This window comes from Vidua macroura, chromosome 3, assembly GCF_024509145.1.
Source record: "Vidua macroura isolate BioBank_ID:100142 chromosome 3, ASM2450914v1, whole genome shotgun sequence".
Classification (NCBI taxonomy): domain Eukaryota; kingdom Metazoa; phylum Chordata; class Aves; order Passeriformes; family Viduidae; genus Vidua; species Vidua macroura.
In genome coordinates, this window is record NC_071573.1 from 11,083,492 (window position 1) to 11,100,222 (window position 16,731).

The 16,731-nt window shown below is 37.1% G+C and overlaps 1 protein-coding gene across 5 annotated transcripts in view; it reads right to left on the bottom strand.

The window, feature by feature from the left end:
- Positions 1-7,162: 7,162 nt before the first annotated feature.
- Positions 7,163-16,731, bottom strand: part of QKI (QKI, KH domain containing RNA binding) — a 149,560-nt gene continuing 139,991 nt past the window's right edge. For all 5 annotated transcript variants that reach the window (XM_053972325.1, XM_053972326.1, XM_053972324.1 and 2 more), the window contains one exon: positions 7,163-14,166. In XM_053972325.1, coding sequence (XP_053828300.1) covers positions 14,150-14,166 — 17 coding nt within the window. In that variant the 3' untranslated portion in view covers positions 7,163-14,149. The remainder of the gene's footprint in view (positions 14,167-16,731) is intronic.

Sequence of the window (16,731 nt, forward strand, 5' to 3'; positions counted from 1 at the left end):
ATTTCAGAAGCAGTGTTTTTGGTGCTGCATTGCTGACTCCTGCAACTGGGGCAAAATTGCTCCAGAAATCAGAAACTTGTAGGTCAACATTTATTAACCTTGTATTAAGCTCCGTGGTCATTCTTGCCCTTGTGTTACACCATGCTCTTGGCAGTCACTATGAACTCATTTGTACAAATACCTACTCATGTCTGTACTTTCATCACACTGGTTTACTAAAATAGCTCCCATATGGGAAATGCATTTTCATGGTTAGTCTTCTCTTGTCCCAGCCATGTTGCTTGTACATCTCCTTCTCCTTTGGCTGTCAGACCTGCATGGCACCAAACCACCAACCTCTCCTATGTTTGGCAGGGAGCTAAGGAGCATTTCCTGATTTCCCCACATTGGTAATGTCCTTATTCTTAGTGTTTGGGATGCTAGAAAACAGGTGGAGAAATTAGATTTCTGCCAAAAATACACGCTCTTGTTCTTAAAAAAAAAAAAAAATAATAAAAAAAAAAATGTTTCAGGCATTAATTCAGCCTCCAATTATTAGGGAGATGGCAAAGATAACCTTATAAATAAGAGGCCCTACAGCTGTTCATTGAAAGATTATTGTGCCTTCCTGTAACAAGCCACAATAAAACAGCGTATTTATAAGGATGCCTTCAGAAAAAATCAGTAGGGGGGAGAGAGAGAAGGAGAGAAAACATCTGACCAAAAATTGTAATTAATCTGTGGACAAGCAGGTGACAACTTAGGAGATCCAAGAATGCTGTTTTTACAGTCATGAAAATAGTACTGAACACTGCAGGTCTGCATTCAGGCCACCAAAGGAGAAATCTTGTGAAGCAAGCAGGTAGGGCTGATTTTAATGCAAGGAGGAAGTGTCTCTGAAGTTATCAATTTTCTTTTCAAAAAGATTCTTGCAGCAGGCAAGGATCAAGTAATTACTTTGCCCCTGTTCACAAGATATCTCAGAATAGTAACAGACCACACACCCAGGAGATGATTAAAGGAAGCCAGGGGTCAGGAACACAGAAAAGCTTGTGATACAGAAGAGAAGATTTGCATGGCCATTAATATTTCATGACTTACAAGCTATGTGGTTCAGAACAAATATCTGCACAATAAAGCAGAACTCTCTGCCATCAGGTTGCATATTTCAAGACATACCTGAGTCATAAAGGTTTTATTTACATGCCTTTATCCACAAAAAGAATGCAAAACTGACTGAATCCTTACACCTACCATAGGGGAACATGGAAAGCCTTTCTGAAGGTTCAGCCCCCTTAAATCAGCAGGATTTAAGGGGGGCCTCTGCCCTCTGCTAGACCTCTGTACAGAGTGAGTTTCAGCCTAAAAGCAAAGCATAAGTAGCATGTTTCATACTGCAGGCCTATTAGACCCACTACAAAGGAAAAGAGCTGCTGAACTGTCAGTATGTCTCTTCAACCTCTACTCCAACCCATGAAACAAAACTGCTCTTTATATGCAAGTGTATAGGTAGCAGTGCAGACAGGAGATATTGTATTCTCTGCCATTATTCCCATCTTAGACACATCAAAGCTGGTTATTGAATTAAAAAAAAAAATAAAACAAAACAAAACAAAAACCAACCAACAAAACAAAACACCGAACCATAAACGACTGCTTTTCTCCCAGTGAAAAGAACAAGATGTGTCAGGGGTTAAGCAGAAGTATTTTGTCCCAGGATTTTGGCAATTATGCCTGGTGAGATTTCGTTCTGGGAAAACAGAGTTTATTGTGGCAGTATAAGCAGGCCCTTTCCTCACAATCAAAGCTGGGAATTTTCCCTGCCTGCACTTGCCTGTATGTGGCTGGAATAAGCAAGTGGAGCAAGCTGTTTGGCTGACTCACAGGCACAACCAGACTCTCCTGTTGCTGCCAGCCACTGATGGAACTTTTTTCCTGCCTTTGCACCTGGGCTCTCCCTTTCCCAAGCTGCTATAAGCAGTGAGGCTCCTGACTTGAAAGAAATGCTGAGAGCCAGAGTGACATTGCTAAATTGCCCAAAGGAATTGCTCAGAGCAGGGAGGCATGTTAGCATTGCTTGTCAAAGCTGCTGCTTCTCTGAGTCTCTTAGTGCTCTCCACGTGTGTGTCTGAAGAAAAAGGTGAGAAGAAATGAGAAGTTGTGGAGAGGGAAAAAAAAATAAAAATAAAAAAAGCACTGCACCAGAATTGCATGCACTGTTTTACTGACAAGAATAAAAGTCCTTGCTTGGGGAATTTATAGCCAAAATCAGTCTAATACCACGGGGCTCGACTGCCCTGATTGAGTGCTTTGCAAATTACTCACATGAGCAGCCCCACTGACTCCGTCTGAAGGATTCTTCCACGTGCACAGCCTGGCTCACAGTGATTAGTGACAGCAAACTGCAAGGGGAAAGGCATGACAAGGGAGAAATTGCTCTAAGGCAACATTATTTACTGCTTCCCTCCTTCCTAAAAGGAGTCAGGTGTTTTGACTATTTCATTCATTGGCTTCACCTTTGTTTTAAACCAGGTGCTTGCCAGAGCAGATATCATTTATTTCAAGGTTCCTTCGCACACGAAAGCCTGAAGACAAATCTGCAGCAGGTGAAAGTCCTACTTCATAAATATAATTTATTATTATCATCATTGTGAGGCACATGACAACTAGTAAAATGCAGTTGTTTACTTCACCAAGGTGAAATTTTGGAAGAGTCTTGACTGAGGAGTTAAATTTTCCACCTGAGGAGGTAAATTCTCCACCTTCCACTACACTGCTGTTGGCCAAAAATGTTTGGTTGCTAGCTGTCTTGTGGTTAAGTGTGACCAGGGATAAACTGGTTAATGCTGGATTTTGCTGAGGTTAGTGATATGGCTGATGAGGTGATTTTGTTTTATATCTACCTGCTAACCCTGGTTCTTTCTTGAGAAACCCCAACTTGTCTCTCACAAATGGCATTTATCTCTCTCCTTCCAAAGCACATTGAAAGCTCACTGAAAAATTTCCATCCTGAATGTAACCATGCACAACTAAAGGCCTGCAAAAACTGTTCTTGCTTTGAAGTTAATATTTTAAGGCATTTCACTTTCAAAAGTTGTATGTTATGCTGAGAGTTGAACAATGTGAAACTTGCATGACTGCAGAGCAAATCTCACTCCTGCCAACCAGGTTTTCAATATAATCCCATTTTTTTTCCTCCCAGGTCTCAAGCACTTCAGTGCTCCCCACTTCTACATTTCACTGGTGAAGAGACAAAGCAGCTCTGCTTCCTGCAACTGCATCGCTGTCCCTTTGCCTCTCCTTGGTCTTGCCAACTGTGAAAAATGGGAACACAGCTCCGTCCATCCCCAGTGAGCCTGTGGGACTGAGGTTTATGAACACAATCACACAATACCAGGTTGAAAGGGATGGCAAGGACCACCTAGTCCAACCTTTCTTGGTAAAAGCAAGGTCTAGACATGGGCTAGCAGGCTGTCCAGCAGAACCTGTGTCCAAAACTGAAGAACCCACCATTTCTCTGGGGAGATTAGTCCAATGGCTGCTGTCCACCTTGTAAAAAAAATTTCCTCTTGTACCCAACCAGAATATTCCCAGGAGTTACTTGTGCCCATTGTTTGTTGAGATGACCACCCCTTGAGACAGCACTACTGGTAGGTAACCTCTGAGGTGATCTGGTCTGAGACAAGGACTCAGCTGGCCTACAAGATTCTGGAAACTGTATCATGGGTTTCATTAAGTAAGAAGTCAAAGGTATTTTGTTTTGCTTTCATGCTTTATTCTTAAGTACATTCAAGATTGTGAGACACTTGGACATTGTGATGATACTGGAGTGCATTCAGCATTGTACAGCTCAAGCACTACAAACTTAAATGTGGCCATCCACAACTTACACTCTACTGGGGTTCTCCTGTTAACCTCATTTCACTGTCAGGAAACTGAGGGCCAAAGATTCAGAACAAGAGCACCAAAGGTACTTGAGTAAAAGAGCAGCTTTCATGGGTAGCTGGGGAATGCAAAAGGCAAAGTTGCAGTCACGCATGCTATGCATGTGAAAATGGGGGGAAACACGCCTCAGAGATGGACCCAAGCAGGCAAGCTCCCTAGCTGGTTACTGTGGGTGAGGTGGAACGATGGGGATTTATTGACCAGTGCTTTCCCCCCTGCACCCAGGCAGATATATTGTCTCTGGGTACCAGGGGTTTTCTTTCTGGGTGATGGTGTTGCTTGAAACAGATAAAAGGAGAGAAGGCAGTGGTGTATTCTTTTCTGGCAAACCGTGAAAAAGATTCTTTTGATGAAAACCTCGGTGACCACTCTCCGTATCTTGACACATCACTTGAGGTGATGGTGGTATTTTGTGGATTTGGCTGCAGGGGTCTTGCCCAAAACTGCACAAATCATCAGCAATGAAAGAAGCACCTGAAACCCAGGCATTACAAACATTAGATTTGTGCCCTCAGAATCGAAATAATTCTCTTCCATCTGCTTGGAGTTACGTGTAGGCAAAACAGGCTTTCTTTTTTTTCATCATCCTGATCTAGACCTTAAGTCTTGCTTGTTGTTTTTCTGTACCAAGAATGACCTGTGCCACCTCACCGTCCTAATGAAGGGAGAATTTGTCTATGAAATGCAAGACAGCACAGAAGGGGGCAGGGCAGAACCTTAGAATAAAAGAACAAGAAATTCAAATTAGCTGAAGAAGGGAAAAATTTCCAACAGAGAAATTAGCAACCTTGCTTAAGGTAACAGGGAGATACGGTAAACCAGTTCTTCAAGGCCTGAGATAATTTCAATTTTCTTCACTTAAAATTCCAGCCTACAGTCTCTGATGAACTTCTTGTCAACACAGTATGGCTTTGACAGTGCTGCTCTTGTTTAGGGTTGTCTCCTCTTCCTGGCTTATATAAAGTCCAGAGTAATTTTCAGTCATCTGTTCAGGACAGGGTTCAAAGCTCTGACATTATTGTTATTCTTTATCTTCTTTCAGTCCACACTGGTATACATTTCCTATTTTCTCTCAGAAACAAAGCTGGAGATCTGCTTCATTCGTTGCCTTTCAGAGAAAGAATCAAAATTGTCTCATCACTAAGGTTATATGGGAAAAGTCATACAAGGGCATGCAAGTAATGGCCTTGTGGCCCCCTCAGCAGTGCTGGATCCACTCTTCATGAAAGATCATGAAAATGATCCAGAGATTAACTAGAGTAGTATGCATGTGAAGGTCTCCAGATTGCATCTATGTTAAAAACAGGACATGGAATTTGCCACAGCAATTAACGTGCAGTAACATTTCTGAACTGGTAGCGATGTTTGAACTTTCACTGGTTAGCAGATAGGCTAACAAATAAACTGTGCTCCCTGCATCACAAATTTACAATGTTTTACCCAATATCTGAGGTCAAGACCTTAAAGAGGCTGTGCTCTATGAAAATGCACATACACAGGAGTGATCTGGTTACCTTGTCGTTTCCCTGCCTCTGAACTGCACAAAGTAGTTTTAGTCTCATGAAAACCACCTTGTCTGGAAATTATAATTGGAAAGGTGTTGACAAATAACAAGATAAATATTACACTAACATTTCATTGTGGGTTTCTAATACACACAACAGAGTAAGACTCTAAAACAGTGATCCCAGTGTCTTTATCATGTATTAACACATTTCCCATAACACTCTTGCTCACTCAACCTGCCTTTTCACTGAAGTAACTTCAATTAGAAACAAATCCTTTAAAACACTACTCTAGGAGGTAAAGACTGATGTATCTGTCAAGATATTAAGAAGACCTAGATACAAAATACAGGACTTCATTTTCACATGAGTATGAAAGCAAACCAGAATCAACACTGAACACTTGTTTGCTCAATGACTGACCTATGGTAGGAAGACCTGGGAACTTCCTGCCTTCAGGAAGTTAATAAACCACCTGCTTAATAAAGGTCACCCTCAGTGAACTGAAAATCTATAGAATTCATTCTGAAAAGGTCCCACAAAAAAAAAAAAAAATTCTGCTTAGCCTCTTGTCTGTGTAAGATGCTTAAAAATACATGAACTTTAGAGAAAACACCTTCATTTACTGATAAGTTGCTGAAATGATGCAGTCTTGAGGTGTGCCATTATTTGATGCTTTTTTCTTCGAACCTCACCTCTGAGTTTATCCAGTTTACTCTTCAAAGAAGTAACCTTACTTATTGCTGAAGATGAAAACAGTGAAAATACTGTGACAGAAATTAAGGACAAATATATGCTATGCTACTTTGTGAGAAAAAAAAAAAACAACAACAACAACAAAAAACACTTTCCTTGGGAGTTACTGATTATTTGTGATTGTTTATTTTTAGAGTTCAACTCAACAGGAACTGGCTGTCAGTTGTCTACTTTTAACTATTTGAGAACTTCACAGGGTCACCAAGAAAACAGTTGGACTAAGTCTCTTTACTTTTGCTGGTAGACCTGAATACCAACATGAAAGAGTAATTTCTGAGACTTCACTTTATACTTTTTCTATCAATGTCTCTCATTATTCTGACACTGATAATGGTTAAGTTTGTACTGCCTCAAGGCAACTACAACAAAGAGCCATCTAGTAGTGTCAGGCCATCCCCCATAAACATACCAAAACACAGACAATGCTGGTAGAATGATGATAAAGTCTATTGATAAAAAATTTCTAAACTCCACATCTAGCTTTAACTTGCAGACCTAGAAATGCAATTCCTGACATGAACGTGACCATAAACAGGTATTACTGACTTGGTGCAAGAGGTAAGAAAGGTCAACACAATTCTGCTCTCTAGGGATCCGGATGGGTGAAGGAGGGGGTTTGCACAGTGCAGCCAAAGACATCACAGAAGGTAAGGCTGTGCCCACACTCCAGGCCAGGACTACAGGGTACAGGCAGCTGACACTCAGAGTAACAGCAAAGATGACAAAGGCTGCTTTACCTGCTTGAGCAGCACATGCCAAACAGCATCCCTAAATTCAGTGAAACTCTAAGACTACTAGCTCAGATACAACTATATGTCACTACTTTGGTGAAACTCATCATGGAAGGTGTCTTCAAAGACTATTTTTTCATCCCTGATGGGTGCAGAAGTGTACCTGAACACTGGTGTTTAGCTTCCTCTCCCCTACTCTACCAGACTTCTAAAGATGCCACGCTTAACCTTATCTACTTCACTTACTTCTGAAGCAAACATTTTTTTATTTAAGCAGTGTAAAATAGAAGGAATTTTTACAAAGAATACCTTGGTAAATAAATTGTCCTTAACTAAAACCAAGCATCATCACATAAATATTAAGGCAAATAGAGAACACCATAATCTAGTTCCTTCTCCAAAGTGTGTTTCTCGCTAGGTTCACATTAGGTGGGATGGCAGACATCTTCATTTTCTACAGTAATCAGAAACTATGCCCCAAACCAGTGTGTTAAAGTTACAGTAAAGTAGGACTTCTCTATTTGCTCTGAACATAACAATTGTAACAGTTATGCTACAAAAGTACAATATCCCCAAAATCATGTAGTTATCTTTGCGAAATTTATAGAACTGATGCCTCCACAAACCCATATGCAAAAAGTGTATTGCATATTTATGATATATAATGCATACTTCCTTCATTTACAGTTACAAACAACAGCATATGCAATAAGAAACTGTTAAGCAAAATATACCCTGATAATCGGACGACCATGAAAGTTTAAGCCTCTTCAACAATTAACATCTTTCGTAACACTGCTAGAAGCATTAATGAAAATTTAAGTGTGAAAAATGTACATTCTTTATTCTGCGGTTTAGATACAGAATAAAATTTAACTTTTCAGAAAATAAAACTATAGCTACAGCTTTGAGAGCTGTCAGTTTTCTTTTGAGGATAAAGTACATGCACTTTTTCCAGTTACTTTATTGCACATAATGTACAGTCATAAATGGTGTTTATTTACATGTGTTTTGGCAACGTCCATGTTTGCTTTTCCCCTCAGAATACATTATTTTGCACAAACAAAACCTTAAATGTTTCACACAAACTGCCATAATACAAGTCGAAGCATATATGTATATATGTCGCTTTATTGTTGCTGTATTTTCAATTAATTCTGCTAAGAGTTTCAGATCTCAGTTAACCTTTGCCTTGGGAGGCAGGCTCCTCCCAGTTAGTCTGTTGTCAAAGATGGACACCCGAACTGCAGGCACCAAGAAATTAGGACTGCAGCCTGCTGTGCCTAAGCCCCAGCCCCTTTGCACCACCTGCAATTAGTGCGCAGGCACAGAGAAGGAAGAGCACTGTACTTTCGTTAACCAGTTTGATTCAACATTGATTACCATGTGTTAATGTTATGGGTCATGTGTTATTTGGACAGTATTCCGTTAACAGTGATTTAGAAAAATGTATCAAACATATTAAAACAAAACAGAAATTCTGGGAACAATTATGTACTTCCAGCCCTAGGAATGTGTTACTCAGATTCCATTCTGTACAATGTGCTATCTCTGATAACTGGTATTTTTATCCAGACACAAAATCAGTTTCATATACTCATGTTTCCCTCAAGTTTGTTTCTTAATGGATGGTAACACACTTCAATGTTTCCCTGCATTTTCAGGGCAGAAAACTTTTTAGTGGTCCCCCTCATGGAGTACAGTCTGGCAATAAACCTTTGCTACATGTAGATTTTGGAAACACTTTTAAAAGGTATGTTCAAACAAAAGATCAGTATTAGTACACTGAACATATGCTCATTAAAAATATCTGAAGGATGTTTTTGAAGGCACTTTATAATATGCACAAAAATACTCTTGGAGAAACTAAATTTGGTGCACTTTGGAACAACACTTAAGATGTGAATAGCATTGCTCAGATTTTACTTTGAAAGGCTAGATGGTATTTTTGTTTATATTCTCACCTACCAAAAAAAATATTTACCCTAAGATAAATTCCACTTTATTGGATCAAAGAGCAATTATCTAATTGTCTTGAATATATGATTTTTCAAACGTTAAGACAATTTTACCTCAGAATAATAAGAAAGAAAAAGAAGCTAACTTCAATGATTTAGCAATATTGAAGTCATCCTCAAATTCGGTTCTAAAAACAGTTCGTATCTTTCCTGTAAGCAGGCAAAGTATAAAATAGTTAAATTTTCAGACAGGCACTCAGGTAAATTGAGAAATGCCTTTGGTGGGCAACAATAATGAATGTATTTTTTTTTTATTTTAGAATTTCCTATTTTTTTCTGTCCTTCAGCTTTAAAGTACTACAAAATTTACAGCAACTTCAACAACTGCATATAGTGAAGAATGAGATGAAAATGCTCTATGGACAAAGTATAACAGTAGCTAACACCTATTGATAAAAAACCAAAATAATAAAAATATTACAGAAAAGCAGTAGTTCTGAAAATAGAAGTATTCTTCAATATAAAACATTAAAGTTTTGTTCCATCTGAATAGTTTCACCTACACTGGACAGAGTAGTTCACCAAACTACATGTACGTCTCTGGTAAAATTCTTTAAGAATATAAATTATTTGCTCTGTAATGACACTTGTTCCATTATCCAGTCAAAAGGTCCAGATATTATCTGTTGTAAATATCTAATATTCTTATCATCTGCCTGTGGCTGAGTTTTAGGGTAGCAACATGATCTGTTAAATTAAAAAAGAAAATTCTGCACAAGTGAAACTATTCAAAATGAATTAGTATTTTATCTCTACCTAAAATTTTTGTAAAAGAACGAACTACATGCCATTAGGAAACTAACTAACAAACGTCATCAAAGCTAGACTATTTTTCTCCATAAAATAAAGATGCATAAAATTTTAATTACTAGCAATACTGTGAGAACTCTGTTTATAAAGTTTTATATTGCATGTATTTCAAGATAAATAGTTTGAAACATCATAAATTAAAAGAGGAATTTGAACAGATTCAGATTCCTCATCTGAATTTTTACTATCTACAGGAAAAAAAATGGACTTTCAGGATGAAAACTGTTGATATCTGAGAAGTTATCTACATTGAGGATCTCCCTCGACCTTAGCGGTAATTACTGCCCACTCAAGGTTACAAATCTAGAACTACCTGGGAAATGTAAAGGAGCCTCCGACAGTGTAGTTCTAAGAAAAGGGAAGCATATCTGTAAAAATATTTGCATAGATGTACATTCAAAACAGCAATTTCACCATTTCAATTCCCTGCATTCATGTTGCTCCAGTCAACCACAGCGATGAAGATCACATAAAGGCAGCTCTGGAATTTGAAATGGATGTTGCTTGGTAATTTAGTGAAAGGTGTATTTTTGTACTTTCTGCAGTCACTAGGAAAAGATCCAGTTTGACCTTTGGCTTACAGAAGTTGTACTCCCCTGAGCTAGGCAATACTGATAGACTACAGAAGTACCAAAAATAAAGTTACTTGAAACAGCGTGGTATAAATAAGGCACTTTTGCCAAAGGAAACCCCCAGGTTTTGTGTTTCAATGTACAGGAATTCTATCCAGAAATATTTTGTGCTTAGAAACGTCACATGATGCAACAGTGATTCAGGTGCCAAAACCAACAAATCACAAATTACTGTGCGATTAACTGCAACCTCTGAATGGTTCAACAAAGAATCAAACTGGTTTCTGTACACCGTCATGATTTACCAATACACTGGCATCTTTTCCTCTTTTGCTGTGAGCCAACAATAATTATTTTAGAGAAAGAAAAAGAAAGTGTGGAATTAGTAATGCAGATGCTGAAAGGCAAGTGGCAAGACTCTAGAAGAAGAATGCCTCAAAAAATGCTACTTTGTTCCCATTTCTACTGGCACCTATTCCCCAAAGTAAAAGGCCAGAATGACCAAAGCCAACTTAATAGTAGTGTGCAGAATGTCAGCTGACAAACAACATAAAAACAAGTCACGTTGTGTTATCTGTGGTCACGTTCTTCAGGGTTAGTCCAGTAACTTGACTTTACATTCTTCCGTCTTTATTTGTTTATTTTAATTAAACATGTAATGGTTAATAAACAGACATAATCCAGAGTTAGTAGGTTGGTATTATAACATTTATTAAAATAATGCTATGGGTTAATAGAAACAGCAAAGAACCAAAGAATTAAAATGCAAGCTATGTAAAAACCCAACTAAAACCCAAATATGTCTAATGTATTCATCCAGTAGCTAACTAAAAGCCCAAGAAAGACAACACTCCCAATATAATAAAGTACTGCAAAACAATTGGCAATTTTTCAGTTATCAAAATTGTGGGTTTTGCATTTTGTATCCTTTTTTCTCAATCAGGAAAAAAATTCTTTTGAATGTTATATAACATACATATAAAACAAGATAGAAAAATACATTATAAACTTGTAACAATGGCTGTAAATACATTATCTTACATGTTTCTCATAGGCAATAGGTTGGTTATGGTACATACATAGCATGAAACTACTAAGATAATAAAGAATAGACAAATACATGTCATCTGTACGGTTACATACAAGCGACACTCCCATCTACCCACTCTAAAAAAATTACATAATACTGTCAGAAAGAAATCTTAAAACTACTTATTTTAATAAAGAAAAAGTCATTAAAGAATGATAATACTGAGAACCAAGGCATTCAGAGATTTCAAAAGTCATGCTTTTTTTTTAAGCTGATCCAAAATTTTGTCAACTAAGTTTTCAGAAGTTTGTTCAGAGCAAACATTACTTTCACATGTCACACATCTACTCCATACACTTCCCCTCCCCCCCCAGTAAAAGACCTTTGATAAATGTCTAAAATGTCCAGGTTTTATCACAGTTGAGATGAAACTGGATCAAATACTGGTATTGTTTTAGCAAATCTCTCTTCAAATGTTCGAGTGTCGCAAGTTTATTCAACCAACCAACCAAAATAAAATCAAAATGGCACAGCATATACTGTAAATAAAATCAACACAACTGTATGTGTAACAGGAAGACAAAGCTGGTGGCACAATAAACAAAAATCTAGCTGAATACAAAAGGATGAATGTCTATTGCATAGTAAATAAACTGATAATTATTTCCAGGTGAGACAAGATGTTAGATGAGGTCACCATGCAGGTGCTTAAAAATGTAAGCCCTCTTAGCTTACTATTGACCTTTCATTTGGAAGCTGTGAAGATTTGCAGGAGGAGAATAAGTTGACAAGAGGGGAGTAAAATTATCACCTGATATTTGCCAAGTTTAGTACTGAGCCCCACAATGTAACACTTAATGTTATCAGAATTAAATACTGTGCGTTCAACAGCTTCAGCTCTTGCAATTGCCCAGCTATTCGAACCTCATATGGAAACAAGGGTTAACAATAAGGTACAGCTGGGCTTCAAATAGCTGAAGATCCTCTCCTGCTTATCTTTTCAAGAAAAGCCAATGGGCCAGATCTAACAATAGTCAAAGATGAGCTGAAAGGTAAGTAACTTCCATGCTGTTTGCCACTGCAGGAGCTATTCCTGGCAACTGGGGATGTGCTCGGTCACTGACTGAAAACTTGCTAAGCACTTTCAGTTTCATTAGCTGCAGAACATCCAATTTCTGGGTGATGCCGAAGCCTATTACAGTTGATGTAGTATTTATTTCAACCCAAATCGAGAAAACTCCTCTCCATCCCTGAACAAAAATGACATAACTTCCAGCTCTACAAACATTTGTCAGCTAATAATCTCCTTTAGCATGAGACAGTATGTATCACAGAACCCTTTGGTTTACGTTGCACAAGTACGGCATTTGCTATGATTTAAAAAGTGGAGTGGCTGAAATAATAATGGGCTGGTTTGATGAAAACTTAGCAAATACTTCACTTAATGAGATTTTGGCAAAGTCACATCACACTAGTATGGCAAAAATCAGGTAATTAATATGGTCAACTCATCATTTGTCTTCCCTCACAGCTTCTTTCACATACTGGGCGACTGAGTGGCATGCAGTAACTTGTCTGAGGGAGAAGCTGATTATACAAGACATTTGACTAAATGACCATGAAGAAAATAAGGCACTTCCTTTTCTTTAGACTTATTCCAATACTTAAAAAATAAAAAAGAAAGACTAAAAGGCTCTTTTGGTCTTTTGTTTCTTGACAACCACCAGAAAAAATCATTTAATGAAATAAAGGGTTTCTTTGTTCTTTTTTTCTTTTTTTATAACACTTGAAAGTATAAAATGCTACATTTCCAAAAATATATTTTTTTTCTGCACCAGCACCCTTGTATAGTAAAAGTATCTACTTTTTTGTTCATTTTGTTTCAATGCACTACACTTTATCTACATTTCATTACATGTATACAGCAAATAGGCAAGCATGGCTTTTACATCCTTAATGAAATTTTTTCTATACAGGGAGGTTTAAAAAAAATATTTGAACAGTTTGCCCAGTAATGTGACACATAATGCATGTACCTTGTTCTCATGTAATCTTCCAAGGAGATTAAAATATGGTTAAAACAATTTAAACTTTATTTTGCTTTAACAGTGTTGCTGTTTTTTCTCTGCATTAACGTAGTTCTGAAAAGTCATCGTAATCTGCATTTCATGGCACACTTTCCTTTAAAACATCCAATTTGGCAGGCAATAGAAAAAAGGCTGCAACATCTGCCCTTTGAGGGCACTGGTAGTGACTAAACAGCATATCAAATTTTGAATACTTTTTGGAATCCCTTCCCCAATGACATCCCTGACCAAAGGTTCATGCATGATGCATCATCACACAGTACATTCAGAGAGAGCTTTGACTTTTTTTTTTTTTTTTTTTTTTTTTTTTTTCTGAGAAGAAAAATATTCCTAGAAGTCTCTCACAGTAACTGCCTCTGTCATCGGGTAGTTAAGGGACATCTGTCTCCATCTCGTGTGAGGCCTCCTTACCGTTCGCTTGGGGCGGGACACTAGAGGATGATCAGTGCGGAGGGATGAGTTGGACCTTATTGCTTTACTACTATTCAGTGCAGGTTCTAGAACCACTTTCACCCAAACAGGAGAACAACAAAAAGCGGAGTTGGAGGACAACAATTTCTTTGTCTGTTTTGTTAGATGGTAAGACGAACGGACAAGTGCCCCAGCTCGCTGCACTGAAGACAGGCAAGCAAAGGCGTTTACCAGTTAACTGATCAGCAGGCAGGCATGGTCAGGTCATCATTGGGTGAAGAGTTCAGAGGTCAGAAGGTCATAGGTTAGTTGCCGGTGGCGGCTGGGTGGTTAGAAACAAAAATAAAAAAAAAAATAAAAAAAAAACAAAAAAACAAAAAAAAAAAAAAAAAGAAAGAAAAGATAGAGAAGAGATTAGTTCCAGCTAGTGACGGCTTAATGACAACATGAAAACTAATCACAACTAATAAAAAAAACAAGCATGTTTAATTCTGACATACTGATCGACACCATCTACAGAATGCAATAAAATCATGACAGCCCTCCATCATGATTTGGACACGTGAAGGAGAAGCCCACTCCCACAAAACCGGTTAACAGGAGAAATAGAGATAAAATATGACTAACGACTAATGGTTAGTAGCAGTCGATGAAGGAAATTGGAAAACAAAAAACGATGAACAGTTTCTGAACTGGGTAGAAGATTTCTGGAACAACAGTCAGTGCACAGCATCAGTATCTGACTGCTATTAAGCATTAGTACCTCCCCAGGTGCAAGCATTAAAGCAACTATTAATGATGGATGTGATTATTAATAACTGGTTGTTAAAAGAATGGAGTCATCTAAGGAATTCTGGACTTAGAGAAACAATTTGGTTCAACAAACTATGGGCCAAACAAAGGGTTTTTGTTCAATAAATTTTTTATTGCCTTTCATTTATTCTATTTACAAACAACATGGAATTTCTTGGCCTCATGATACAAAGCAGTACTATAAACTGTAGTCTAGCAACGTAGGCATCATCGTGGAAACCAGGAAAACGCTCAGCCTGCTACTATAGCTAGCATTTTCCTGTTCAAAATACTATTTTACACATATAGGACACTTATAAAATGCACTTGCATGTAAACACTGTAGAAGTCCTGCCATTTTAAAGTCTATACTTAAAAAGCTCTAAGTACATGAAAAAATAGAGAAAATATCTAATTGATACTAATAAGGCATTTTAAAACTACAAACAGCTCTCTTTATTCATTTTCAAAGCTAATACTCTGCAAATACAATAAAATCTGACATTTCATATACATTCCTGCTTTATATTTTTATATTTTAAAAGAAGCCACCTGTAAATACTATTTTCTTTTGCAAAAAAAAAAAAAAAAAAAAAGAAAAACACAACAAAACAAACAAACAAACAAAAAAAACCCCCAAAACCACAAACAAATTACAGTAAAACATATAAAAAGTTCTCAAGTGGAAAGTTATCATTCCCAATGTTCTTGAGCTATTCCTTCTTTATTCATTCGCTCACATTCTCCTTCACCAAACTTGGTCCACTTAACAGTAGTATAATTTTTTTATTTTTTTTAAGACTCATTCAACAGCTTAATTAGAGCTAATAAATTCTGAGGTTGATAAAAGTTTCTGTACTGTTGCCATTTTGACTAAGGCAGAGGAGATGAAAGTGAGAAAGGTATTCAGTGCAAAGTCAGATTTGTGCCATTACATAAAATGAAGTCCAGTAGGTGTAATATTCACAGATACCATTGATTTAACAATCTTTCTTGTGGGTTCATTTACTTTCACATAATAAAAGTGGCCTATCATTTAGGATACAGTTCATAACACTACAAAAAAGTACTACTGTAACATAAATGAGACCAAACACTCCCTGAATTTTTTTTTTCAGAATCATGCTAAGTGGGATTTGTTTAAATTATAACAGCTGTTTCAAAAAGAAGAAAAAATAAAAATAAATATTTTATGTGGCACAATCTTACCACTTTACAGGTATACTAGAAACAGACTCTTAAAGCATTTTGATACTCATTACAATTTTGATTAAAAGGTATTAAAATTCATATATAAATTATGTGAAAATTGGTTTGGATAAAACATTTGAGAAAATTCTCAGCATTAATATTTCTTGTGGAGTTTAAAATCAAAGCAAGCTACCTTTAAAAAATACCAGGACACCTGTGATACATCCTCTGCCAAGTCTCTGGCCTTCTACAGTACACACAGGTTTGTCAAGTGTGCAACACCATTTACAGTTTATTACAATTAAATCAGTCAGTCTCTCTGTTACATGAATCAAATTCAATTTTGTATTATTTATAAACTGGGGTTTTATTCTGAGTTAAAATGAGCTATATTTTCCAACCCCTCACCAATTCTACATGCTTAGTTGTAAAACATTTTCAACTGGGGATTCTTGCTTTAAATGCAGTGCTTATCTCTGGAAAAACAACCCAAACCCCAACAAAAACCAAAATTATGCAAAGAATAAAAACTACTTAAAAAGTGAATGCAGTAGTACTATAAAATCATCTGAGAGTCAATTTAGAATTAAAAATAAACCCCAAAAACCACCAACTTTAGACCCGATGAATGCAAAGATAGATTTAGTGACACTTAACTACATTAAAAAATATTTCCACATTGAAAAAAAAAGTATTTCGGTTTGCTGACATTGCTTTTTGTGGCCATAGCTATAGAAATATCCTGGTAACAGAACAACCAAATAGGTGAATATAGAAAATACTGCTAATATTTTCATTCTGCAATATGATTTTAGTACATTAAAAAAAAAAATATTGCTGAACAAAGTTGCCACCAAAACCTTTTGTGTGAGACATTTAGATATGTGCAGTGATAACCTAGGAT